Consider the following 22,557-nt stretch of genomic DNA (forward strand, 5'->3'; position numbering starts at 1 on the left):
GTCATGAACAAGATAAATGTTAGGCCTACAATGTTACAAACAAGTTGCATTGTCATGAACAAGTTACAGTGTTGTAAACAACTTACAGGTTACATAGTAACAAACAAGTTACATCGTCATTGACAAGGTAAAAGTTACTTTGTCACAAACAAGGTACATTTTACACTGTCATGAAGAAGTTAGAAGGAATATTTTTATTTAGAAGTTACATGATCAGGAGCGAGACAAACGTCTTGAAGCTTCAACTTGAAGACTCACAACATGAAAAACAGTTTCTGCAGTGTGATGAACAGATCTGAGGAGAAGAGAAACTCCTTGACACACGGGAGGCACCAATCAGACCTTAGATCGGGCCCAAAAAAACAAGCCCTCCCTACCCGAGCCAGTGCACGTTCTGTCTGAGCCCGTCCCATTAGCTGCATTTATGGGCCCGAGCTCGGTTTAAAACCGCAATTTTCTTAAGTTGTTAGTAAGTTTATAAGTAAACTAATTCCGAGTTGTTTGAATGACAGAAATCTGTTCAGAATTACGTGCGGGATCTTACTGAACAGCCGACTTCCTCTCGCAAAGAACTCGCAAAGTGAGTGGCGCCGTAGGCAGAGAAAACCCGACACTTACATTTCAAATCGTAACCTTTGACTGACTGGTGATAAAAACATAATTGACACAAGGAATTAACAATCAGACTTTGCAGATTACAGAGAAATTTGAATGACAGAAATCTGTTCAGAATTACACACAGGATCTTAATGAATAGCGCAACACTGAAGCAAAACTTGTTTCAGTTGGTTCCACAAACCTGAGCAGCCTTTGCGCATGCCTATATATATATATATATATATATATATATATATATCCGGGGCCTACATATAACATTCTGATTATCACACCGAATAACTTACTCCCCACCCCAATTATAAAAAATAAAAAAAAGACGTTCTATCTGACCATGAGACCGGCCCGGCCCAAGCCTGAGGAAGGGAGGGGAAATTCCCACCGGACCCGGCCCCAACCCACGGGCCGGGCTGGGCCGGGCCGATCTCGGGTTCGGGCAGAGAATCAAACGTCTGGCACCAATGTCTGTCACTCTCGCTCTCTCTCTCTCTCTCCCTCTCTCACACACACACATACGCACACCTGATGTATACACTCGATGTACACACTCCCTCTGTCTTCCTTTCCCACTCTGTCAAGGCAAAGCATAAAGATAATCAGGAGAAATGCAGTGAACCCAGACTGAAATCCCAGATTCACAGAGCAGACTGTCAGCTTTTGTCTGTGGCTCTTTAGAGGAAACACAGTCTGACAAAATGTTGTGAAACAAACAGAAACTCCCAAACCAACAGTATATTTCTCCATCGTTATGTCATAATACCAGGAATTAGACACAGCCTTTTCAGCTCACATGAAAAGGTCATAGCCAACACTTTAGCTTCAGGTTTCAATTTCAACTCTGATGGCAGAAATGTGATCGACGACCTGTAAGCCGCGCCATCTGGGCCGGAGAGTGCTGCGGTCGCTTTTCACATTTGCTGGGAAAAAAAAAAAAAAAAATGTTCTCATACACACGGCGGTCTGTCATGAGCCGCAACGGGAACAAACATCTCTGAGCGCTGCCGCCGCACGAGAAATCGACACTTTCCCAACAGTTTCTAATTATGAATTTCAAGGCTTTTATGTAGAAAATCACCCCCATTTCCTTTTTCTCCTTAAACTAATCGCAACCAATTTATTTTGTTTCACAAAGGTTAGGAAATGCCTCCGCTGTGACTCCTCACCTCCATTACATGTGAACCTCATGCAGTTCACTCCTCTGGCTGCACAGATACACTGCAGCTTATTAGTTTAGTGTTTTGAGCTTTATAAACAAATGATAGAACCCAGAAAGATAACGAACCGTGACTCTGAAACCTCGGCCCTCTCACCCCCCTTCCCTCGTCGGGGAAAAAAAAGGAAACTACCAGCCCAACTTACTGTGTCCTCTCCTATAGTACTGCAAAAGTTACCTATGACAATTCCAGCTCTGAAACAAAAATAAGACGCTAGTCCAGCCAATGCAATGAGCAAACAGCACGGAGGGAGTGAGAGTTATCACCAAAACAAACAGCTAATTTCTTAAGCAAAATGCAAATCCTCCTTACAAATAATCGCATCATCACACAAGCTGTGTGTGCACTTCAGCAGAATATGGGTGCATGACAGCCACTCCTCCTACCACACAAAACCAACAAAATTTACATTTTTTTCTGATTTCTTAGGCACTATCTTTGAAACTATAGGCTATTTTTGCAAAACTCTACACACTAACCACAAAACCTTACACCCAGCAAAACATTATACATCTCTTGCAAAAGCAAACAATTCTTGCAAAAAAAAAAAGTGTTTTTGCGTCAATACAGTACACACAAACCTTCATTTGAATAAGCACACAAAGCACCAACTACGCACTGATAGTATAAATGAAAAACACTTGTGGCTTTTGCTTTTTTTCTGTGTGCAGGGCATAGCAGTTTGCAATACAGTTTTTTCTGAATGCTTATGTAATAAGCCTACACATCACACACACACATCACAGTGTGCACACAGCCAACATTAGCGACATGTGCATATTAATGACCGTTTTCCCAAATAAACCGTAACAGTCCCGTTGGACTATATGGAGCAGGACACTTTGCATGGAAGCGGTGTCATCATTCAGCACTAGAAGTTGCTCACCTGTATGCCGCTTGAACAGCACCACGGGTATGCCGTATTCTTTTATCATATTCTTGGTGGAAGCACGATGAAAAAGTACGAGAATCGTTCGAAGGCATATTCATAGTCCACTCAGATTCCTCTCTCCCTCTGGCCCAGAGTCTGGGAGCAACAGCTCCTCTTACAATCGACTCAGAGCTATTATTTTTTGTCGCAACTGATTGTCTTTTGTCGACTGCAATAAAATAGTGAATTTCTCTTGCGTGTCATTCGCTGATAAATGCTGCAAGGACACCCTTAAATTCTGGTGAAGCACGCTCTCTATCCTAGCTTTAGATTGTCTCTCAGAAAACGTCATGATACTTCAAAATAGACGGAGTTCAGTGGTCACCATACGGGACTCACTATTGTCATGCATGCACCGCGTCCAATGGGTGGTTAAGGTGAGGCGTGAGGTCCAATGAGGTTAAGGTAGGGGTGGGAGATACCAAGCTTAGTGAGTCCCGTCACCATACAGCGGTAAAACACGTATTTTGAAAAGAAAAAACGTATTTAAAATAAATACAAAATACAACCATTTAAAGTTGTATGTCCTTCCCTTAAAGCCAAAATAAAAAACATAAGTCCCTCCCCAGTTCTTAAAAAATGATTTGACCTTCCTCCCCCGTTTTGCCCCCCCCTAAATAACGAACAGTCCCTAAGTAAGAGTTAGAAAAAAAAAGAAATTCCTAACTGTACAACATCACATCCATATTCTGTATCTGCTCGTTCCAACTCTTTCTTGAAGCTCTAGCTGCTTATATTGAAGTAAATATTCAAATTCAAGACGCCATGTTTTTATAGCTGCACCATTACATCAAATGGAAAAAATCTAGATGTTTGTGCATCATTATATACACATTTCCCTGTATGTAGCATGACATGTTTGGTGTATTTGGAAAACTTGTTATCTTGACTAAAATTTAAAATAAAGTTCTGTGGGTTTGAACAAAGCTCGGCCGTGCAACCTGAGTTTGTAATGATGGAGCCAGTGGCGGGGGCAGCCGGGAAGAACAGGTTAAAAGTAAAAGTAAAAATATAGAAGTATGAAAAGTAAAAGTCGTCATTCTGTCAGAGAGTTAAATTATTGAAGCATTAACCTGTAAGAAGTATTTTAATGTTGTCGGTCTAACTGCTCCATATACTGTTGGGGAGTTTAAACTCTAACAATGCAACATGTTTTATGAGCTTATCGTATGTTTTGGATGTAAAACCTTATTCTGCAAAGTAACAAGTAACTCCAGCCGGCAGATAAATGTAGTGGAGGAAAAAGTACAAGATTTCCCTCTGAAATGTAGTGGAGGAAAAGTAGAAAGTCTCACAAAATGGAAATACTCAGTAAAGAGCCAGAATCTCAAAACTGTACTTAACTACAGTACTTAGTAATTAAGTACTTAATTACTTTCCACCTCTGATAATCAGTCTCCAAAATGACAGATCTGCTGTCCTCACACCCTGCGTCTCATGTAACTTCCACAGCTGACAGTGACAACAATCCAGTCTGGCTGCCAGACAGTTGAAACTGGAGCAGAGTTGAGGCTTTGGGTCTGATCTCAGCATCTCTATTGTTGTTTTGCGGTAGAAATATGACTTTGTCTGTGGTGGGAACTGAAACAAGACCGACAACCACCTCAGTCAGTTCAGACCGGACGAGTTTCGACTTGAAGTTTTCTTTACTCGCTGTTCTAAAGGAGACCAAAGGAGGGAAAGGAGACCAAAACCTTTACTGGCATGGATGTGCCGTCTGTAATACTTACGGATTCCACATTTTTTGGAGTCGATTCCAACTCCGACTCTGACTAAGTTGTACAAAAAAACTACTTTATTACATTACCACAAAATGGTACAAAACTTGGTGTAAATGTTCTAGAAAGTCTGGTTAGCTCAACGAGTTTTGTAGTAACTGTCCAATTGATTAATTAATTAATTACAAATTTGAGTCCGGTTGAGATTACAACAGGAGTCCACTCTAATTCTGTTTATTAGTAGAATCAATTCTCAGAATCGACGTGATGGAATCGAGAATCGGCTCTTTTGGAGTCGACTCTACATTCCAGAAATAATCACTTACATTGCAGATTCAGACTGGACTAAAATTACAACCATGATGCTCCGGTAATGACCACATTACCCCACCTCCCCCTTTAAAATGAATCCTGTCCAAACAGGACAAAAGACTCAACTGAATTAGATTCATGCAGAATTAAAATCACTCATGATGTTATTACAAATGACTAGATATATGGCCAGGTGAAGAGTTCATTTCCAAATCACTAAATACTGTGGAAAAAAAATCAGCATTACCAAATTCATGTCATTAACGTCAAGTCCCAAGTCTAAATGTAGAACAGCAAGTCAAGTCAGAACAAATCAAGAGTCCAGTATCAATTTAATATCTTAAAGAAAACTAAATATCTAGGACTTTCCAATGCAATATGGTTTTAATAGGATAAAAACTTAAGGTAAGAGCATCATGAGTTTGATTTCTATAATCAGTTTCAACTTCAATAAATTCAATCATTCCATACAAATTCAGAAAACAAATCTGCTGGAACAAATCTCATTACTTTCAATCTAAGTCATTTACACAAACACAAGATCTCAAGTCAAGACTTTAGAAACCTTTTCAAGTCGTCAAAGTCAAGTCCCAAGCAATTAAAACTGTTTGCATATTGTGAACCAGGCAGTAAAGTTTCCCACCAAGCTGCAGTGAGTATCAGCTGTTTGCCTTCACTCTCATCAGCTCTACAAATATCAGCGGTGCGTTACAGCAGCAACTCTCCTGTAAAAAAAAAAAAAACTCTCCTTTTGTAAAATATTTGAATCCATTTCAGACATCCTTCTGGGCCTCATTCATTTCAACCTGATCTTTAAATCACTGTTTAAACCGCACTCGTTCGTGCAACGGCTGTGACAGGCAACAGAGTCTGGTTAATTTCACTTTTCCCCTGATGTGGAGAATCATTAATCTGTTTCTGGGGCTTTTCATGCACAAGGAGCATTAATCAGCCGGTGCAGCAACTGAGAGTCGTTCTTGCTTGTTGATTTATGTAATTTACAGTACGATCTACGGTCTACAGGTCCACAGTGAGTACATCTACAGCTGAGGTTGTGAGCCAGAGTCAAACCCGCAGCATCACACGCACCCAGCATGGAGCCGCCGGGTTTCTCATGAATGAACGGAGGCTGCGTTCCTCCAGCGGAGATCCAGACCGGTTTTTGGCCTCCGTAGCTGAAATCCGTAGCTGCCGGGCCGCTCACACTCTTGTTCGGGACCCAAAAGTGGGTAAACGGATCGGTTCTGAGCCTGTAGCTCTCAGGTCAGGACTGCATTTACTCCAGTTGGGACCTACGTTGAACAAGTTTAGGGGCTGACTTTCTCTGTTTTTCTGCTGTAGGATTTTGGGGGTAAATCCAAACCAGATTAAATACAAGAGAGTCAAGGAATAACACACTCGGGCTCCATCATTAAGAAGATTTGTCTAGTCTTCCTGATTCTATTTTCTATACATTGGCATGCTAGTGATTCCCCATGGGGTTCAGACCACCTGCTGGGCTCAGACACACTCACTGTTCCCTTTTAAAGCATGGTTCACTCTATTCCATTCAATATTTTAATACTTGCTAACCTATTTACTAATTGGAATAGTTATTATTCATAGTTACTGTTCAAAACGTGCCTGTTCGGAACGGGCCGTTTGCTTGGCCTCCGGTATTGCTGCTTGCAGCTTTCTCGAGAAGCGCTCATCCAAACAACTTCACACTCGACACTGCATGTCCTCGGGTCCCCAGCAATACACCCGCCAAGTGTGAAGTAGATCGGACGAACGGTTCTTGAGATATGCGAGGGACACACATACAGACAGAGATTCCTTGCTTTATAGTATTGTTAACCCGAACCCAGATCTTACGCGGCCTTCATGTAAGGACATCATAAATAGTATAATAAATAACTAGTAAAATATGGACATCAAAAGGAAGCATGGCATGCTGGGAACCTAAAGCATATGCCATGTATGTAACACCGGCCATTTGGTGGAAGGTTTTATCCAAAATGCTCTTTGTTACATTTTGATCCTTGGTGGGAATCGAACCCGAACCCGCCAGCGCCGGTGCTTCACCTCCTGTGAGTCAAACTGTCCCGGCGCACCGCAGTCTGAGGAAGGTGTCAGGACCCGGAACAAAATGAGGTCCAGGTGAGGTTTTATGTGAGGGGCGCGTTTGATTTATGACCCCTGTGCATGAAAAGCAGCAGAAACAGACATCACATCACACAAACTGCTGCCGGAGTAAAACGTTTGCGCAATTAGAGAAGCGATCTAAAGACCAAGTCCGAGTATACCTTTATAAGTGAGAGAGGCCCAGGAAACTAAAACAGACTCACATAAGGAAAGCATGAAATGAGGGTCGTATCCATGTCCTCTATATAGTAAATCCAGTTAGTGACGGAGTTGAGAGAGTTTGACTGACATGGAGGTGAGCAGATAATGACTGAGCTTTCGTTTTGGAGTGAACTATGCCTTTTCAAATGATCATCATTGCATAAGCATAATTGTTTTCAGACGGCGGAGATCCATCCAACACTAAAACACACTGTGGTTTCAGTCGAGGACAAATGAATGGAAAAGTGTGAAGATATTTTAAATATATAAATATAAATCAAAATAATATCTAAATATTTTAAAACCAGCAGGTTAGTTTGATCTTCACACTTTGGGTTTGAATCGGCCCAGAATGCATCACAGTCAAGACCAACGAAGCAAAACGAATGAAGCAGAAACGGATTCTCTGAATATTTGAATGAGTTTCAGCTCCAAGCTGTCTCTCCGATCGATCGATCAATATCACTGTCTGCCTGTCTCTCTTTCTGTTTCTCTCCCTCTGTCTGCCTCTCTCTCTCTCTCCCTGTCTCTCTCTGTCTCTCTCACTCTCTCTCTCTGTCTGCCTCTCTCTGTTTCTCTCTGTCTGCCTGTCTCTCTCTCTCTCTCTGTCTGCCTGTCTCTCTCTCTCTGCCTCTCTCTCTCTCTCTCTGTCTGCCTGCCTCTCTCTCTGTCTCTCTCTCTCTCTCTCTCTGTCTGTGTCTCTCTGCCTTTCAGTGAAATATTTATTGTTCGTTGTTCGGCTTTAGAAGATAATGTCAGGAAAGCAGAACCATGTGGAGATGGACATTGTATATCTCTCTCTCTCTCTCTCTCTCTCTCACACACACACAGACACAGTCAAATGTTAAATTAAATAAAATAAAAATGTAATTATATAATAGTAATATAATAGAGCATGCAAAATTATTACCTTTACAAGCACACACACACACACACACATGCAAAGAAAGACCCACAAATACACACGCACACAAAGGAATTTGCACTGCCACACACACACACACACACACACACACACACACACACACACACACACGTTTTAAACCTGCTCTGTCTTGTGTGTTTCAGGCAGTGCCGACCGAGGAGAGAGCGGAGAGAGAGATCTATCGTCAGGAAACCGGTTAACAGGACAGGGAGGCCGTCAAACAGCGGGGAACCTGGCGCGCACACACACACACACACACCCACACACAGACACACACACACACACACACACTGACACAACCATGGAGACAGACTTGACGCTGTGTCGAAGCCACAGAAACACTACTAAAACAGCAGGGAGCTGTCAGAACACATCATAAACTGACTAGAGTTACACACACACAGACACAAACACATACACACACACACACACACACACACACACAGCGAATACACACACAGTCTCACACACTTCTAAATATGAGCAGATTTGCAGACATAGATACATTCATACAGTACACACACGATAGACAGATGGACACACACTTTCACACACTCACACATACACACACACACACACACACACACACACACAGGGCTGGATGAGTGACAGCTAACAGCGGCCACAGTGTGGAAAGCCAGACCTCATCCGTTTATATTCCACTACTTTACAGAACTTTACAGAACTTTATACACAACTGACAGGCAACAGACTGAGGCAATGCAGGTCGCTGTGTTGGATAGAAACCTCAGAACTGCAGTGCTTCTGGAATTAAAACAAAATATAAAGAAAGCAGAAAGACTGGAGCGGCTGATAATGTACTGTAGGCTAATAACTGCAGGATGATGTAATCACTGGTCAAAGTGTAACAAAATGCCCCCCTTACATTTGTTGAAAATGTAATTAAACCTGTTGTATAGAATGTAATGACATCACATTATCACATTATTACTTTATAAGGGGGGCAACATTTGTCAGATGATAATAATAGAACTGACTAATAATGTAATAACTCATAAAAATAAGAATGTAATGAATCAAGTTATTACATTATTAGTCAGTATTGTTACATCATCAGATATAAATATGTTACTGTTCAGCCCTTATGAAGTTGATGAAGTTAATGGGATAGCGCCAGTTAATGTGATAGTGTGATGTTATTATGTTAGTATACTTTATCCTTTTTTAATTTATTACATCAACAGGTTTTATTACATTTTCAGCCCATTCAGAGTGACATTTTATTATGTTTTGACAAGTTATTACATTATCCGGCAGTTATTATCAGTTGCTACAAGGGAGTTTGTGTTTGTTTGTTTGTTTGTTTTTTCAGATGAATACTCATGCATATTTTTTTATTTTAGTTTTGAATGAAAACCAGGGTTTTATGACACTTGCACCTGCTCAACCCAAGACCTTGAAAACCATCAACTAAAAAGCAATTAAAATTGTCAAAATTGCAAAAGACAAAGTAAGAATAACAACTGATTGCTGCCAATGGAAACAGGCAAAATGACTGCCTGTTTCTTGCTTTTTTCTTTCTTTTTCCCTTGTGTTTAATTTGCTTTTAATTATCCTTTCCCTGTAGCATTTAGAGATTTACTTTTAATGAAGAGTGTGTTATGAATAAAATGCTTGAATATTATTATTATCATTATTATTATTATTATCATTATTAAACTTGTAGAGATGGAAAGTTAAATTGGTCACTGGAGGAGGCATTTATCCACACTGAGTATATTTACATGTGCAGTAACAAGCTAATTTTAACTTGATTAAAGCAAAACTCCAACTATAGCAATTGTCTGATTATCTTAATCAGTGTGAGGTCATAATTGGTATGAGCAAAGCCTCATTAAGGATACTAAATCATCAATAAATAATCACCCCATTCACATTGAGATATAGGTATAATTACTGTAAACAAACCATAGCCTCAGTGGTCAGCCTGTCAGCCTCTCTCAGCCTCTGCTCTGCATCCTCCATAGTTTCTCCTTCACCTGGTGGATCTGGAGGGAAATCTGCTGGATCGCTTTACGGCACAAAACAGGAAGAGGTTCTGTTCTTCCAGAGCAAACTGAGCTAAAGCTGAAAGCGTCTGGCAGCAGATGGTGGAAGGAGGGAAAGGAAGATGGAGGAATCACTTCCAACATGTTGATCCACTTCAGGGAGGGGGAGGGGGCAGGAAGTCTTAATGTGGAGAAACACTAGAACTAACAATACTACTGCTGTGAGGAGACCAATCGTCTGAGCCATGCTCTCATTTGTTTACGGTAATTATACCAAGATATCACAATTAATTTGACAATGATATATCAATGTTTAAAATGCTACACATTGCACATTTAACCTTTAAGATTTCTGCTTAATCTTTAAATTGACCATGTAAACACCTTATTCTTCTACCCTGAATATCAAATGAACCCATGTAAACCAGGTTACATGGGTTTACTTTGAAACCATGTAGATTTAATCAAACTACTGTCTTAATCTGATTATTCATAGTGTAATGACATGTGATTAACACCACAGTTTTGTGTGCATGTAAACTGACCCAATGGTTTTCTTCCATTTCTGAGTCTTAATTCTGACTGAAGGCAATATTGCCGATCTGAATTGCCTCAGAAAGTTGCCTACGTATTCCAACGTTCTGTCAGAACAGGTGGAAGTGAAGGAAGAAACATGGAAGGTTTTTGCTACTGTTGTTGTCCATGTCAGTCTGATCCTAAAGGGACTGGTTCAGTACCAATAAATGGATCCTTCCCAACTCCTTTCCTTCCTTGCTACCTTCTTATTTGTGCGCTTCCTCTCTTCCTTCCTTCCTTCTTGACTCCCTCCCTTCCTTTCATCCTCCCCTCCTTCCTACTTTCCTTCCTGCCTCTTTTCTTTCCTTCCTTTGCATCTGTTCTTCCTTCATTCCTTCCTTCCTGTCATCCTTCTGTCCTTTCCCTTGTCCCTTCCTTTCCTGTTACTCCTTCCTTCATTCCTTCCTTTCCCACCTCCCTTCCTTTCTTCTGTTTTCCTTTACTTCCTTCATTTTTTCCTTTCCCTTCTGTTCTTGTTGTTCCTTCCTTTTATCCTTCCTTTCATCCTTCTTTCATTTCTCTGCTCCCTTCCTTTCTTCTGTTCTTCCTTCTGTATTGTCCTCTTTCCCTTCTCAGTTTCCTCCTTTCATTCCTTACCTTCCGTCCTTGCTGTTTTTTTCCTCCCCACCTTCCTTCCTCCTGTCTTCTTCTATGCATGTTAAATCAAACGGCACATGAAGGAAGGAGCAGAGGGAAAGAAGCGAGGAAGTGAAGATAAGGAAGGAAGGATTCATCTGATTGGTATTTAAACAGACCTTGATCATTGTTGTTTGTCCTGTCACCTCTCCTCTTCTTCTCCTCTTCTCTTACCTCTCTTCCACCTCCCATCTCTTCTTCTCTTCCCTCCTACCTTTTTCCACTGCAACACAATGACAAGCCTAGCAAGGATGTTGTATGTTGTATTGAGATTTATCATGCTTATTTCCAGCTACAGTAGGCTATGTGAAGTTTAATTTACTTACAGCACTGGCAGATGATTGTTGGTTGGAAATGTTACCTGCTGCATGATATTCAATACAAATTTAATTGCAAGAGAAATTTGATTTACAGTCAGGGTTTTACAATTGAAACACTCAATAAAAAAATACAACATTTGACAGGTCAGTATAACATAAACAGCTGTAATGTATCTCTAGTACCAGGTTTACATTTTAGCATTAACAGATCATTTCGCCACTAAATAATAAATACATTTGATGGATTGTGTGTTAATTGTGTTCCTAATTTCCCCTAGGAGATCAATAAAGTGCAATCTTAATGTCAACTTGTTAGCTTGCTAGCCATATCTGGTTAGCTAACTTGTCTTGTTGTAAATAGCCTACATCTGATTAGTAGGCTACTAGCTGATGTACCTAGTAGCAGCTAGCGTTAGCATGTTCATATTAACATCAGTGTGTTTGCTGGCTAGTTAGCTAGCTAACAGTTTGTTCAGGTTAACTGAGCTGACTCTTCTCAAGCTCCAACTCTTCATGTTTTGGAGTAGAGACTAGGGCTAAAGACAAGACAGTTTACTGTGTCACAGTAACCTACATTTGGAAACAAATCCACCTTATCACACTATTCACTTTTACTGAGAACGTTACTGAATGGATCTACAGCCACACCACAACAAGCTGACTCAGCTGCTCTCTGCTTCTAGCTGCTTCATACACATTTACACTTTATTAACAGACTATTCTCCAGTGTTCCTCCATGGAGACACAGCTGAGAGCAGATTTGTGACACAACTGCAAAGCCTCTATAGAAACCAACAAACTCCTCTGCCGGTGCCTGAAGAGTAACTTGACCTCAACTATCCTAAAATAAGCTTGAAGACTCTGAATACGAGACAAAATCACTGGCTGAGCCGAGTCGTTTTCTGCAGCATTTTCCTAAGAATGCTCCGTCTTTCCTTTCACTAGTTCTCTTTTCTCCTCCTTCCCTGTGTCTCCTCTCTTCGATTGAACCGCCATTTACTCCTTTACTCTTCCCCTCCTCTCCTCGTCCCTCCTTCTCTCTGTCTTCTCTCCCCCTCTTCTTTCTTTGTGTGTACTTTTCCTGTTTTTCCTCTCTTGTTACTGTCTGATTTCTACATGCTGATATTAAATAGGCTCTGCTGTTATTTTTAATGACTTGTGCATACTGTATGATGATGATGCTGACTCCTCTGTCTGCACTAAGAGGGTGCCAGAGGCCTTTACAACACATGTAAATAAACCAAATAAAAAGGTTGGAACTTGTGACCGGCGTCTCAGAGGACTTTGTGGTCAAACCATGTCCCATAAGTTGAACTCGTCTCTTCCCTGTCCTCTATGAATCACACCCCGTTCTCCCATTTCTTCATCCTCTATTTGCTCTTTCATACTCTTGTCTTGAAGGGGAAAAATCTTCTCTACCTCTCTCCTTAGCTCTTCTTTATTTTCTTAAAACCAGATGACGACAGAAGTATCTGAAGTACATATTCTGTGCAAAGTTTGCCTTATGGTTATAGCAGTGCCTCAAAGTAATAATGTACTGTAGTCATTATTTATTATTTGAATTTTGTAAATAAGAATCACAATAAGAGTTTCTACCTGCTGCTACTTCAGGAAATACATGCATTTGAAAAAAAGTATAAAGGTGAAAACATGTTGTTTTGTTCCCTGAAACTGAGACAAATAATTGTGATCACAATATTAAAAATCATAACAATCGGCAATGTCATTTTTGCCATAATCATGCAGTCCCATGTTGACTCTTACTATCGGTTGCTTTAAACGCAGGGAATCTAGGAAATTAAGCTTATAATATTCTGCTGTTGAATTCATTGTAAGTTGATAAGAGTGTCAGCTGAATGTCTAAAATGTAAAATGTACAGTAAATGTCTATGTATTTGCTGTATTTACCATTACCGATATACAAAGTGGCTGACATGTTTTGATGTGAGAAAAGATTTTTATGGAAAGTACCTCTCAGGAGGTAGCCGACGTCGGCAATCTCCAACAAATCATAATTAGGAGAAAGCTGGGTCATATACCGCATTACAACGTACATTCAGTCAGGTGGGTCCACACTGTTGACTGGTAGAGTGTATTTCCAAATGCTTGGACTTGCTGGTTCAGTTGCACGAGGTCCAGCCTTCGACCGCTGGATCGCACCAAGCATTTGAAACTTATTTACTGCACGAAACCTTGGCCGATAGCGTGAGTACTTCAAATATGTCGGCGAGCTTCTATAGAACTCCGTGGGGTTCTTGATAAAAAAAAAAAATCCCTGTTTCTGATACCTGCATGATAAGCATCGTATGACTAAGATGATGAGTGGCTGACAAGAGGAGCTTGGCTGCCTCTCGGGAAGGTAAGCAGATACTTCAGATCCACCAGAGGGCCGGTCTGAATCCCACATCGTAAATCTGAAGAGTGTTGCAATGCTGTTGTTGTCAGCCGTGTCAGAGACAGCTCAGTGTCTCTGCTGCTGCCGGCTGCTGAGGGCCAGCCTGCAGCTCTGACCTCTGCTTCTGGAACTGCTGCAGCGTTGTGCAGTTTATCTGTTGGGAAGCACTTTGAGCTGCATTCACTTCCATGTGTTATATAAATAAGGTCTGATTGATTGACTGATTGATTGATTGATACTGGCCTCTGTGTGCAGCTTCAAAAGAAAAAGATAATAATAACGATAACTTTATTTATATAGAACTTATCAAATCATAGTTACAAAGTGCTTAACAGAAGTAAACTAGAAGGGCATTCGGAGAGTGCAGACCTCCACCAAGGTTCATGCTATTATTGCTTGTTCGTGAGTCGGATCCGGATCCGCTCCACTCCAAAATTTAATGGGTTCTTCCTCGGCCCATGCTACACCCTTTCACGAAGTTTCATGAAAATCGGGCCAGTAGTTTTTCCGTAATCCTGCTAACAGACAAACAAACAAACGGCAGCAAAAACATAACCTCCTTGGCGGAGGTAAAAACAGATAACAGATAGCAAAAAAGATCAAATACAAAACAATGCGGCACAGTAGGCATAAAATAAGACAATCAACATATACATTCAAATAAATAATGAAAATAGTATGGCGAGTATCATATTACAGAGGAAGATAAAAAGTCAGAAAATCAACAGTGTTTTTAAGAGAGACTAACGTTGGCGTTACACTGAAACACTGAAAAGTTGCGTGCAATCTGGTTGCATCAAGTTTAAACTGTTTCTTTCAACTTTTTGCAACTAGGTTCATGCAACAGTCAATCAACATGTTGATATCATGTGATGTGACTTTCAGTTGTAGTACTACTACAACCAGCTGATTGTGTAACAAAAACAATGGATGGCAAACAGCTTGTAGTTTGTGGATTAACTTTACAATTAAACATTGTCGTATTCCAGGTTATTTCATGTATAGAAAGTTAACTTGGCAGTGGACGTTAGCTGTCGTTAGCTTAACCGCTAACTGTGGTCATAGCTTACATTATGTTAATATTACGCCACAGCAAAGAGATTTAACATGCTGAATTACTTACTTTTTATGTTGATGTCATAATGTTTGCTGTTGTAGAACATGATGTTCCCCCCTTTCAACAGTTTAAACTATTGCAGAGTGTGTTGTGTGTGTGGTTTTGATTGCATATGAAATGCATCGTGCACCTCATTCAACTCGCAACTTACCGATGCAACCAGGTCGCATGAATAGTTTCTTGTAAATATGTAATTTGTGGTCTTGAATGCATATAAAACTGTATACAAAATATGAAAATTCAAGTAAAAGTAAAGTAAATTCAAAAAATCAATTTAACCGGCATTTTTCTGATACTTGATGTAAAGTGGGTGGAGTTATCTCAGGAGGTAGCCAACATCGGCAATCTCCAACCAATCATAATTAGGAGAAAGCTGGCGTCATATACCACATTACAACGTACATTCAGTCAGGTGGGTCCACACTGTGGACTGGTAGAGTGTATTTCCAAATGCTTGGACTTGCTGGTTCAGTTGCACGAGGTCCAGCCTTCGACCGTTGGATCGCACCAAGCATTTGAAACCTTTATTTACCGCACGAAACCTTGGCTGATAGCGTGAGTACTTCAAATATGTCGGCGGGTTTGTACCCTTACTTCTTATTCCGTACCAGTGAACTGAAGGCAGTGCTCCGCTCACACACGGTGAGTCGAACTGCAGCCGAAAACAAAGCTGCATAGATCAAGTGAAGAGGTGTCACTCTGGCCCTAAATTAAATAGCCTCTTGTAATTACATGTTCTGCAATATTAAAACCATTCTACTGACGTTTTGCCCCGCAAAGGTAAATTGTAAAGAATATAATGGCTTACATTCTGATGCAGGACTTTGTGGGCAAAACGACAATGGAATGATATTGTGTAGAAAAAATAAATACATTTATATTGTGAGCAGAGTGATGCCTCTTCACTTGATCTGATGGAGCAGAGCAGTCAGTGGAGCACAGGGCCGTTAAAGTGTCAATCATGAAGAAATTCATGGTAATCAAACACCAATATGTCCAATCAACTCTACTGGTCAGGGAGAAACTTTTCAGAGAAAAGAAAATAGAGGATGTGCATGCACAAATGAAAGGTATGTTATTGCGCTAAGGAGGAATAAATGTACGTAAAAAGTTACATAATGCTAGTTTTCTTATATCATGACTGTCAACAACAACAGGTCAATATTGCTTTGTTGCCACTACCTCCAAAAAGCACAGACAGCTCTGTCCGTCAGTTATATAAAGACAATATTGGCCTCTGTCTATTTGCATCAGTCTTCTGTATGCTTGTAAGTATGTAATCTTTCTCTGATGTAATCTTTCTCTGATATTATTACAGCACCAACCCAGCACATTTTTCTGTGTTGATTTTTTTTTAAATGGCAAGGTAGGTTAGGACTAGTTGTTTTGCAGCTAAACTGAGTGCAGTCTTGTTTCATTTTCAGTTGGTTTTATTGTAGCATATTTGCAATATTATATTTGTATGTAATGAAATGCATACAAAAATACATTTGAAGTGGGATATATTACCAAGATATGCGTATAAATATAAATATGTCCAAGACACATGCGGTGCTCATGTCATGCAACTGCTGAATTAGGGTACTGGCACCTTTTTTGGTCCAATTCAGGCACTGCATGACCATTGCTTCATACACATTGCTTCATATAAGTAGCTAAAAGTATTTCATTACCCCTATACACAGGTGGTAGCTGTAGGCGTACTATTACATACAGCTAATGCATGGAAAAATACTTCCAACATTTTCAAAACCTTGATGCCAGCCAGCTGTTTTTCTCCCATAACCCCCTTCTTCCCTCTCAGGATCAGGATCCTCTCTGAGAACTTTTGAGTCTCTGCATATGGGATCTGAAAATGCGCTTGACCCCGTAACCTGAACACCTGTACACACTTTTACCACTGCCCTACTGAGAGTTGTTCTCTGAGAGCTTTTCATTCGTTCCTCTGCATGAAGGTTTCCAAAATGTATTTGAAATCAGACTTGAACCCGTAACCTTAATACCTTCATGGAGCCAAGTGCTTTTGAAGCTGTTCTCGGAACGTTTAGTCTTTATTCTGCATGTTGCCACTCAAAATGCTCTTGAAATTGTACTTGAACTCATAACCTCAACACCTGTACACACTTAAACTACTGAACCACTGAGTCTTTCAGCTTCTCTGAGAGCTTTTCTGTCTTTCTTCTGTAATGCTGATGTTCAAGATGTACTGGTGAAGGAGAGGATCTCAAAAGTTCAACATTGTGTAGCTGTTTAGTTCTCTGAACCAATGAAGTTTACTGGTTTAAACAGTAGATCAAAAACAAATTGCAGAAAATTGCTGCTGCACTGCTTTTGATGGGTTGAAAATGTAAAGCATGTTGCACATCTGGCCACGCCCCCAATCAGTGATGTCACAGCAGGTGTTTTGCCTTTGACAGCTGATGGAAAACACCTGCTTTTGACCCGCTTTATCGATCAATATCATTGGCTGAGAGGCATCGTAATTTAGTACAACATCACAGCTGACCACTTAATGTATCCAGACAATATTTTACACCCTTTCAAACATCAACATCTGATATTCAAACATTATATGGGAAAAAGTGAAAGCTGGTATGAAGTCACACAACAATTCTGACACTAGCTCAATATTTTACTCTCTTTAATCCATCCCACTTTACAACAGTAGGTGAATCAGGTTTTCTACTTGGCCAGGGAGAAATAAATCAACAGATGCTCTACCGGTAAAGACACACGGCAAGCTGTTTCTCCAGGCGGACACACCGCCTCCATTCATTTTCAATGAGAAATGGCAAACTGCTTCCATGGAGCATGATGGGATAGCTGGTGGTGCGGTGGGAAATCGGTGAACTTTTACCCCAAGGCAGCAGAAAATCGCGAACTATAACCAATCAGATTTGAGCAAAACATGTGCCCAAATATCAGTTCCTAGTTCCACATTCTCATCCAACATGATCTCATAAAAAGTTATGAAATGAGCACAAACTCTGAAATGTACGTGCCGTGGACGCAAATTATGTGAAAATGACGTTCCTCCACCACAAACTGGATTCTGTGACAAAATCACAAATTGGACATGACATTTTCAGCTGAAGGTTGGCTAACGGTTAAGTTTAGGAAACTAAAACAACTTGGTTAAGGTTAGAGAAAGGCTTTGGTCATGGTTAAAGAAGAAAAACCCTAACCCTAAAAAATAAAATTTTGCTTTCGGTAGAAACGTCTTTTGTACAAGCTGGGAATTGAACTCCGGTCTCCGGCATTGAAGTCAAACTCATCGCCCATCCAGCACCCGACCACAACACCCTGACTGTCACTGAGCTGCTGCACTGTGACTCTACTGCCTAAGTCTAAGTTGTGTTGATTACACGTATTTGTATGAGATCAGGTTGTTCTCATCATGGAGAAGCTGATGATCTCTGCAAACACAGCAGTATCTCTGTAGATAAATGGCTGCAGCAACAATTTTCCTCTGTTGATCCATGGCAGAGATAAAAAAACAAAATACTCTGATACTTGATGTGATCCCATCAAAAAACAAGCAGGAACGCATGTGATTCGCCCACAGGCAGCCTTGTCACTTTCTGTCTGACTCTGCTGTGGGGGCCGGTAATGATCTGATTCGATTCGATTCGATTCGATTCTAATCTGCTGCAGTTATCATGAGCAAAAACAATCAACATAATTTTAAAGACAATGATGAGTTAAATTGTTTTCACCATAATTATTACCAGCAATATTCTGCATCATTATAAAGACATGAAACAATTTTGAGTCTGGGAGCAATTTTGGATTTGGATGAGCCAATCTGTATTGTGCATTTATAATAATTACCATCAGCACCAACAATCAGCGTCATTGTAAATGACAGCAGAAAAGCCAGTGACTAGTTGGCGGCAACTTGAGTAACGTGTGATTGAAGAAATCGGATGGCCGCTACTTCTTTCGTTCGTCATCGTAGCCAAGATGAAGCAACATCGCTGACCACAAAACAACATGTCCCACAGCTGACAGGGGAACTGGCATCCACATGCTGTCCAGGGATCTGAAGAGGCTTTTTGTTTTGCAGCCTGCATTTAACCTGCTAGTCCCACTGAGACTATAGGAACATATTCTCTTCAAGCGAGAGCTGGCCTGGAAAACAGCATCAGAGGTTGCAGAAGAAACAATATGCAGCAATGCACAAAAGCCAGATGCAATCAAGGCGACAGAGAACAGAGCGAAGAAACATTTTCTGTGTAAACGTCCAACATCCAACATAAGTTCTGGGAAAAAATTCATCACCTGACCTCTGTAATGTAGAGGCTTCGATCTGTTTTGCGAGGCCTCAAGTTATCTATTTTCTTTCAACAAGTACCATGATCATTTCATTTACTTGTTAAGTTATTGAATTTGAAGGCATTCCAGTGTATTTCCCACTCTTTTGTACATGGACTTGTGGAATTTAAATTTAAATGTAAAATTGCATGAGATGTAATTAATCCTATGTTTTTATTAGACATTCTATCATCTCATATATACAACATGATGACTGCCAACTTCCACAGCTGTTCTTTGAGTGAAAAAAGGAAACTTAAATGAAAACAAACATAGAAAATACCATCATTTGGTTTAATATTACACATCTAATAATTTTATAAGCATAAGCATCACATTTTTCAAATGCCAGAGGTGTCATCTTGGCACCAAACCACTCCACTACAACAGACTTTGATTGTAATTAGCCGCACCTTAGCGCCTGTATGTGATCCACCAGGGAAACACCCAGGAGCCCGTCTGCTCTCTTCTCTTTTGATTTTAGTAACTAAACATGAATGGAAAAATGATCTGAACATCAAGAAAAAGTCAAAGTAGTCTTTATGTAATGTGAGCGAAAACTTAAGCTGTTAAAAACAAAAAAGATGGAACAATACTCACAAACCCAGAAGAACAACTGGAAAGATGGGTTGAACACTTCAAGGAGCTCCTCAACATGCCAGTACCTCCAGACACTCCAGATACCCCACCAGCAGAGACTGATTTACCAATAAACTGCAATAAACCCAGCAAGGAAGAGATCAAGAGGGCCATCCGTCTTCACAAGAATGGAAAAGCTGCCGGCCCAGACGGGGTCCCTGCTGAAGCCATAAAGGCAGATGTTAACATCTCTACAAACATGTTGTACAAGCTGTTTGGAACCATCTGACAGGAGAAAGTGATACCAGAAGACTGGAAAACAGGTCACCTCATCAAGCTCCCCAAGAAAGGAGATCTTCAGGACTGTGGAAATTACAGGGGAATAACACTACTATCAGTGCCTGCCTAAGTTCTCAACAGAATCATCCTCGAGGGACTCATATCTGCAATAGACACCAAACTCAGAGACCGCGAAGCAGGCTTCCGCAAAGACAGGTCGTGTACCGACCAAGCAGTCAATTGAGTGGAACTCTTCCCTGTATGTCTACTTTGTGGACTACGAGAAGGCATTCGATAGTCTGGACAGGCAGACACTATGGAAGCTCCTGAGACACTATGGAGTCCCCATGAAGCTTGTCACATTAATCTGCAACATCTACGACGGCACAACATGCAGAGTCGTGCATGCTGGCAAGTTATAAGTTATGGTGAAGTCATGTGACAGGGTTGTCTCCTGCCCCCATTATTGTTCCTACTTGCAATTGTCTGGATCCTGTAAACAACAACTAAAAACAAGAGAAATGGAATCCAGTGGCAATGTGGACGCAGCTAGATGACCTTGAATTTGCGGATGACTTGGCCCTCCTGTCACACAACCACAAGCAAATGCAGGAGAAAACAACCGACCTGGAATCCATTTCATTCAAAACTGGTCTCAACATTAATATCAGAAAAACAAAGGTTCTAAGGCTCAATACAAACAAAAACTGATCACTCTCAGAGGACAGCCACTGGAAGATGTCGACGCATTCACTTACCTGGGAAGCATAATAAACAAACAGGGTGGCACAGGTGAAGACATCAGGGCAAGAATCCAAAAGGCTAGAACAGCATTCATCACACTAAGAAATGTCTGGGGCTCCAAAAACATCACAATAAAAATAAAGCTGTGGCTGTTCAACTCAAGGATGAAGCCGGAAAGTAAGACTGACATGAAGAAGCCACAGACATTCATAAACAAATGCCTACGGAGAATCCTACACGTGAGCTGGACCAGGTTAGTAACGTGGACCTGTGGAGAAGAACTGGACAGGTCCCAGTGGAGGAAGAGGTTCTAAGGCGGAGGTGGATTTGGATCGGTCACACCCTCCGAATAGCCCACACCAACATCACTCGCCAAAGCTTGTCCTGGAACCCACAAGGTACAAGGAAGAGAGGCCGCCCCAAAAACACCTGGAGGTGGGACAAATGGAGGCAAGTGTAAAGACATCTGGCCATACCTGGGCGGAGCTGGAGAAAATTGCCCAGAACAGAATCCAGTGGAGGACCGTCATCAATGGCCTATGCTCCACTAGGAGCGGTGGGCTGAACTAACTACTTTAATCTTGACGAATTATTCTGCCACAAAGTCCTTCATTATCAGTTTAAACTCACCAAGAGAGCAGACCTTTCAGCTATAAAACATTTTGCAGCGATTTCCATCAAGAGGGAGCAGAGAGCCGACAGAGTCTGTGACACTTCTGAATTCAGTTCTGACTTTAAGGACGGATTAAAAAAAATTGTGTGGCCTTAAACAATAATTTGCACAAAGTTCACCAATCCACCAGGCAATGCTTGAGAACATAAGAAGAAAAAATTGCATTTGATTTTTTCAACTTTATTTATATAGCACTTTGTAGGTGAAATTTGGGAAACATTCAAAAGAAAGTGAGTTTTTTTTTAGAAAAAAATATTAATGTACAGATTTACTAGTATTGTGTACACGTGTCATTTGGTGGAAGTCCAAAGCACCTTACAGTACCAGGAGTGCATACATACATTACACACACACACACAGACAGACAGACAGACAGACAGACACACACACACATACACACACACAGAGTCTTGACCTGACTGCCTCTCCCCAGCCTGCCAGTGCGGCCTGAAACACTAACAGCCTCCTCCACACAGAAGTACTTAATAACATCTACTTCTCTGCCAGCTCACGTTGAAATAGTTATTTTTCACATTACAAATGAGACCAATTACCCAGACCTAAGTATGATGAAACATAAAATCGATTACTTCAGGTTCACACCGGGCCAAGTGTGTGTGTGTGAGAGAGAGAGGGAGAGGGAGAGGGAGAGAGAGAGAATCAGAGAAAGAAAAACAGAATCATTTTATTCGTACAGCAAAGTACAGCAAAATGTGTAGGAATTAATCTTGCAGATACAGAGACATTCAGCCCACACTGACACACATGGTCAAAGCCAGTGCTTTTCTTTCTTTTTGTAAATCACAGATTAGGAGTTTTAGTTTTACAAACATTTATCAGAGGCAGAGCTGCTCTTGAAGCAGAAATAATCTGAT

General features: G+C 40.8%; 1 protein-coding gene across 1 annotated transcript in view; it reads left to right on the forward strand.

Moving 5' to 3' along the window:
• Nucleotides 1-22,557, forward strand: part of raly (RALY heterogeneous nuclear ribonucleoprotein) — a 51,735-nt gene that overhangs the window by 11,819 nt on the left and 17,359 nt on the right. The window contains 7 exon segments of the mRNA XM_071545296.1: nt 20,016-20,496; nt 20,498-20,682; nt 20,685-20,804; nt 20,807-20,968; nt 20,971-21,255; nt 21,258-21,445; nt 21,448-21,565. Of these exon segments, the coding sequence (XP_071401397.1) occupies nt 20,016-20,496; nt 20,498-20,682; nt 20,685-20,804; nt 20,807-20,968; nt 20,971-21,255; nt 21,258-21,445; nt 21,448-21,565 (1,539 nt within the window).

This window comes from Centroberyx affinis, unplaced genomic scaffold (assembly GCF_046629955.1).
Source record: "Centroberyx affinis isolate AG114_WGS23_722 - 3 ecotype Tasmania unplaced genomic scaffold, CSIRO-AGI_Caff_v1 ptg004850l_1, whole genome shotgun sequence".
Taxonomy (NCBI): Eukaryota; Metazoa; Chordata; class Actinopteri; order Beryciformes; family Berycidae; genus Centroberyx; species Centroberyx affinis.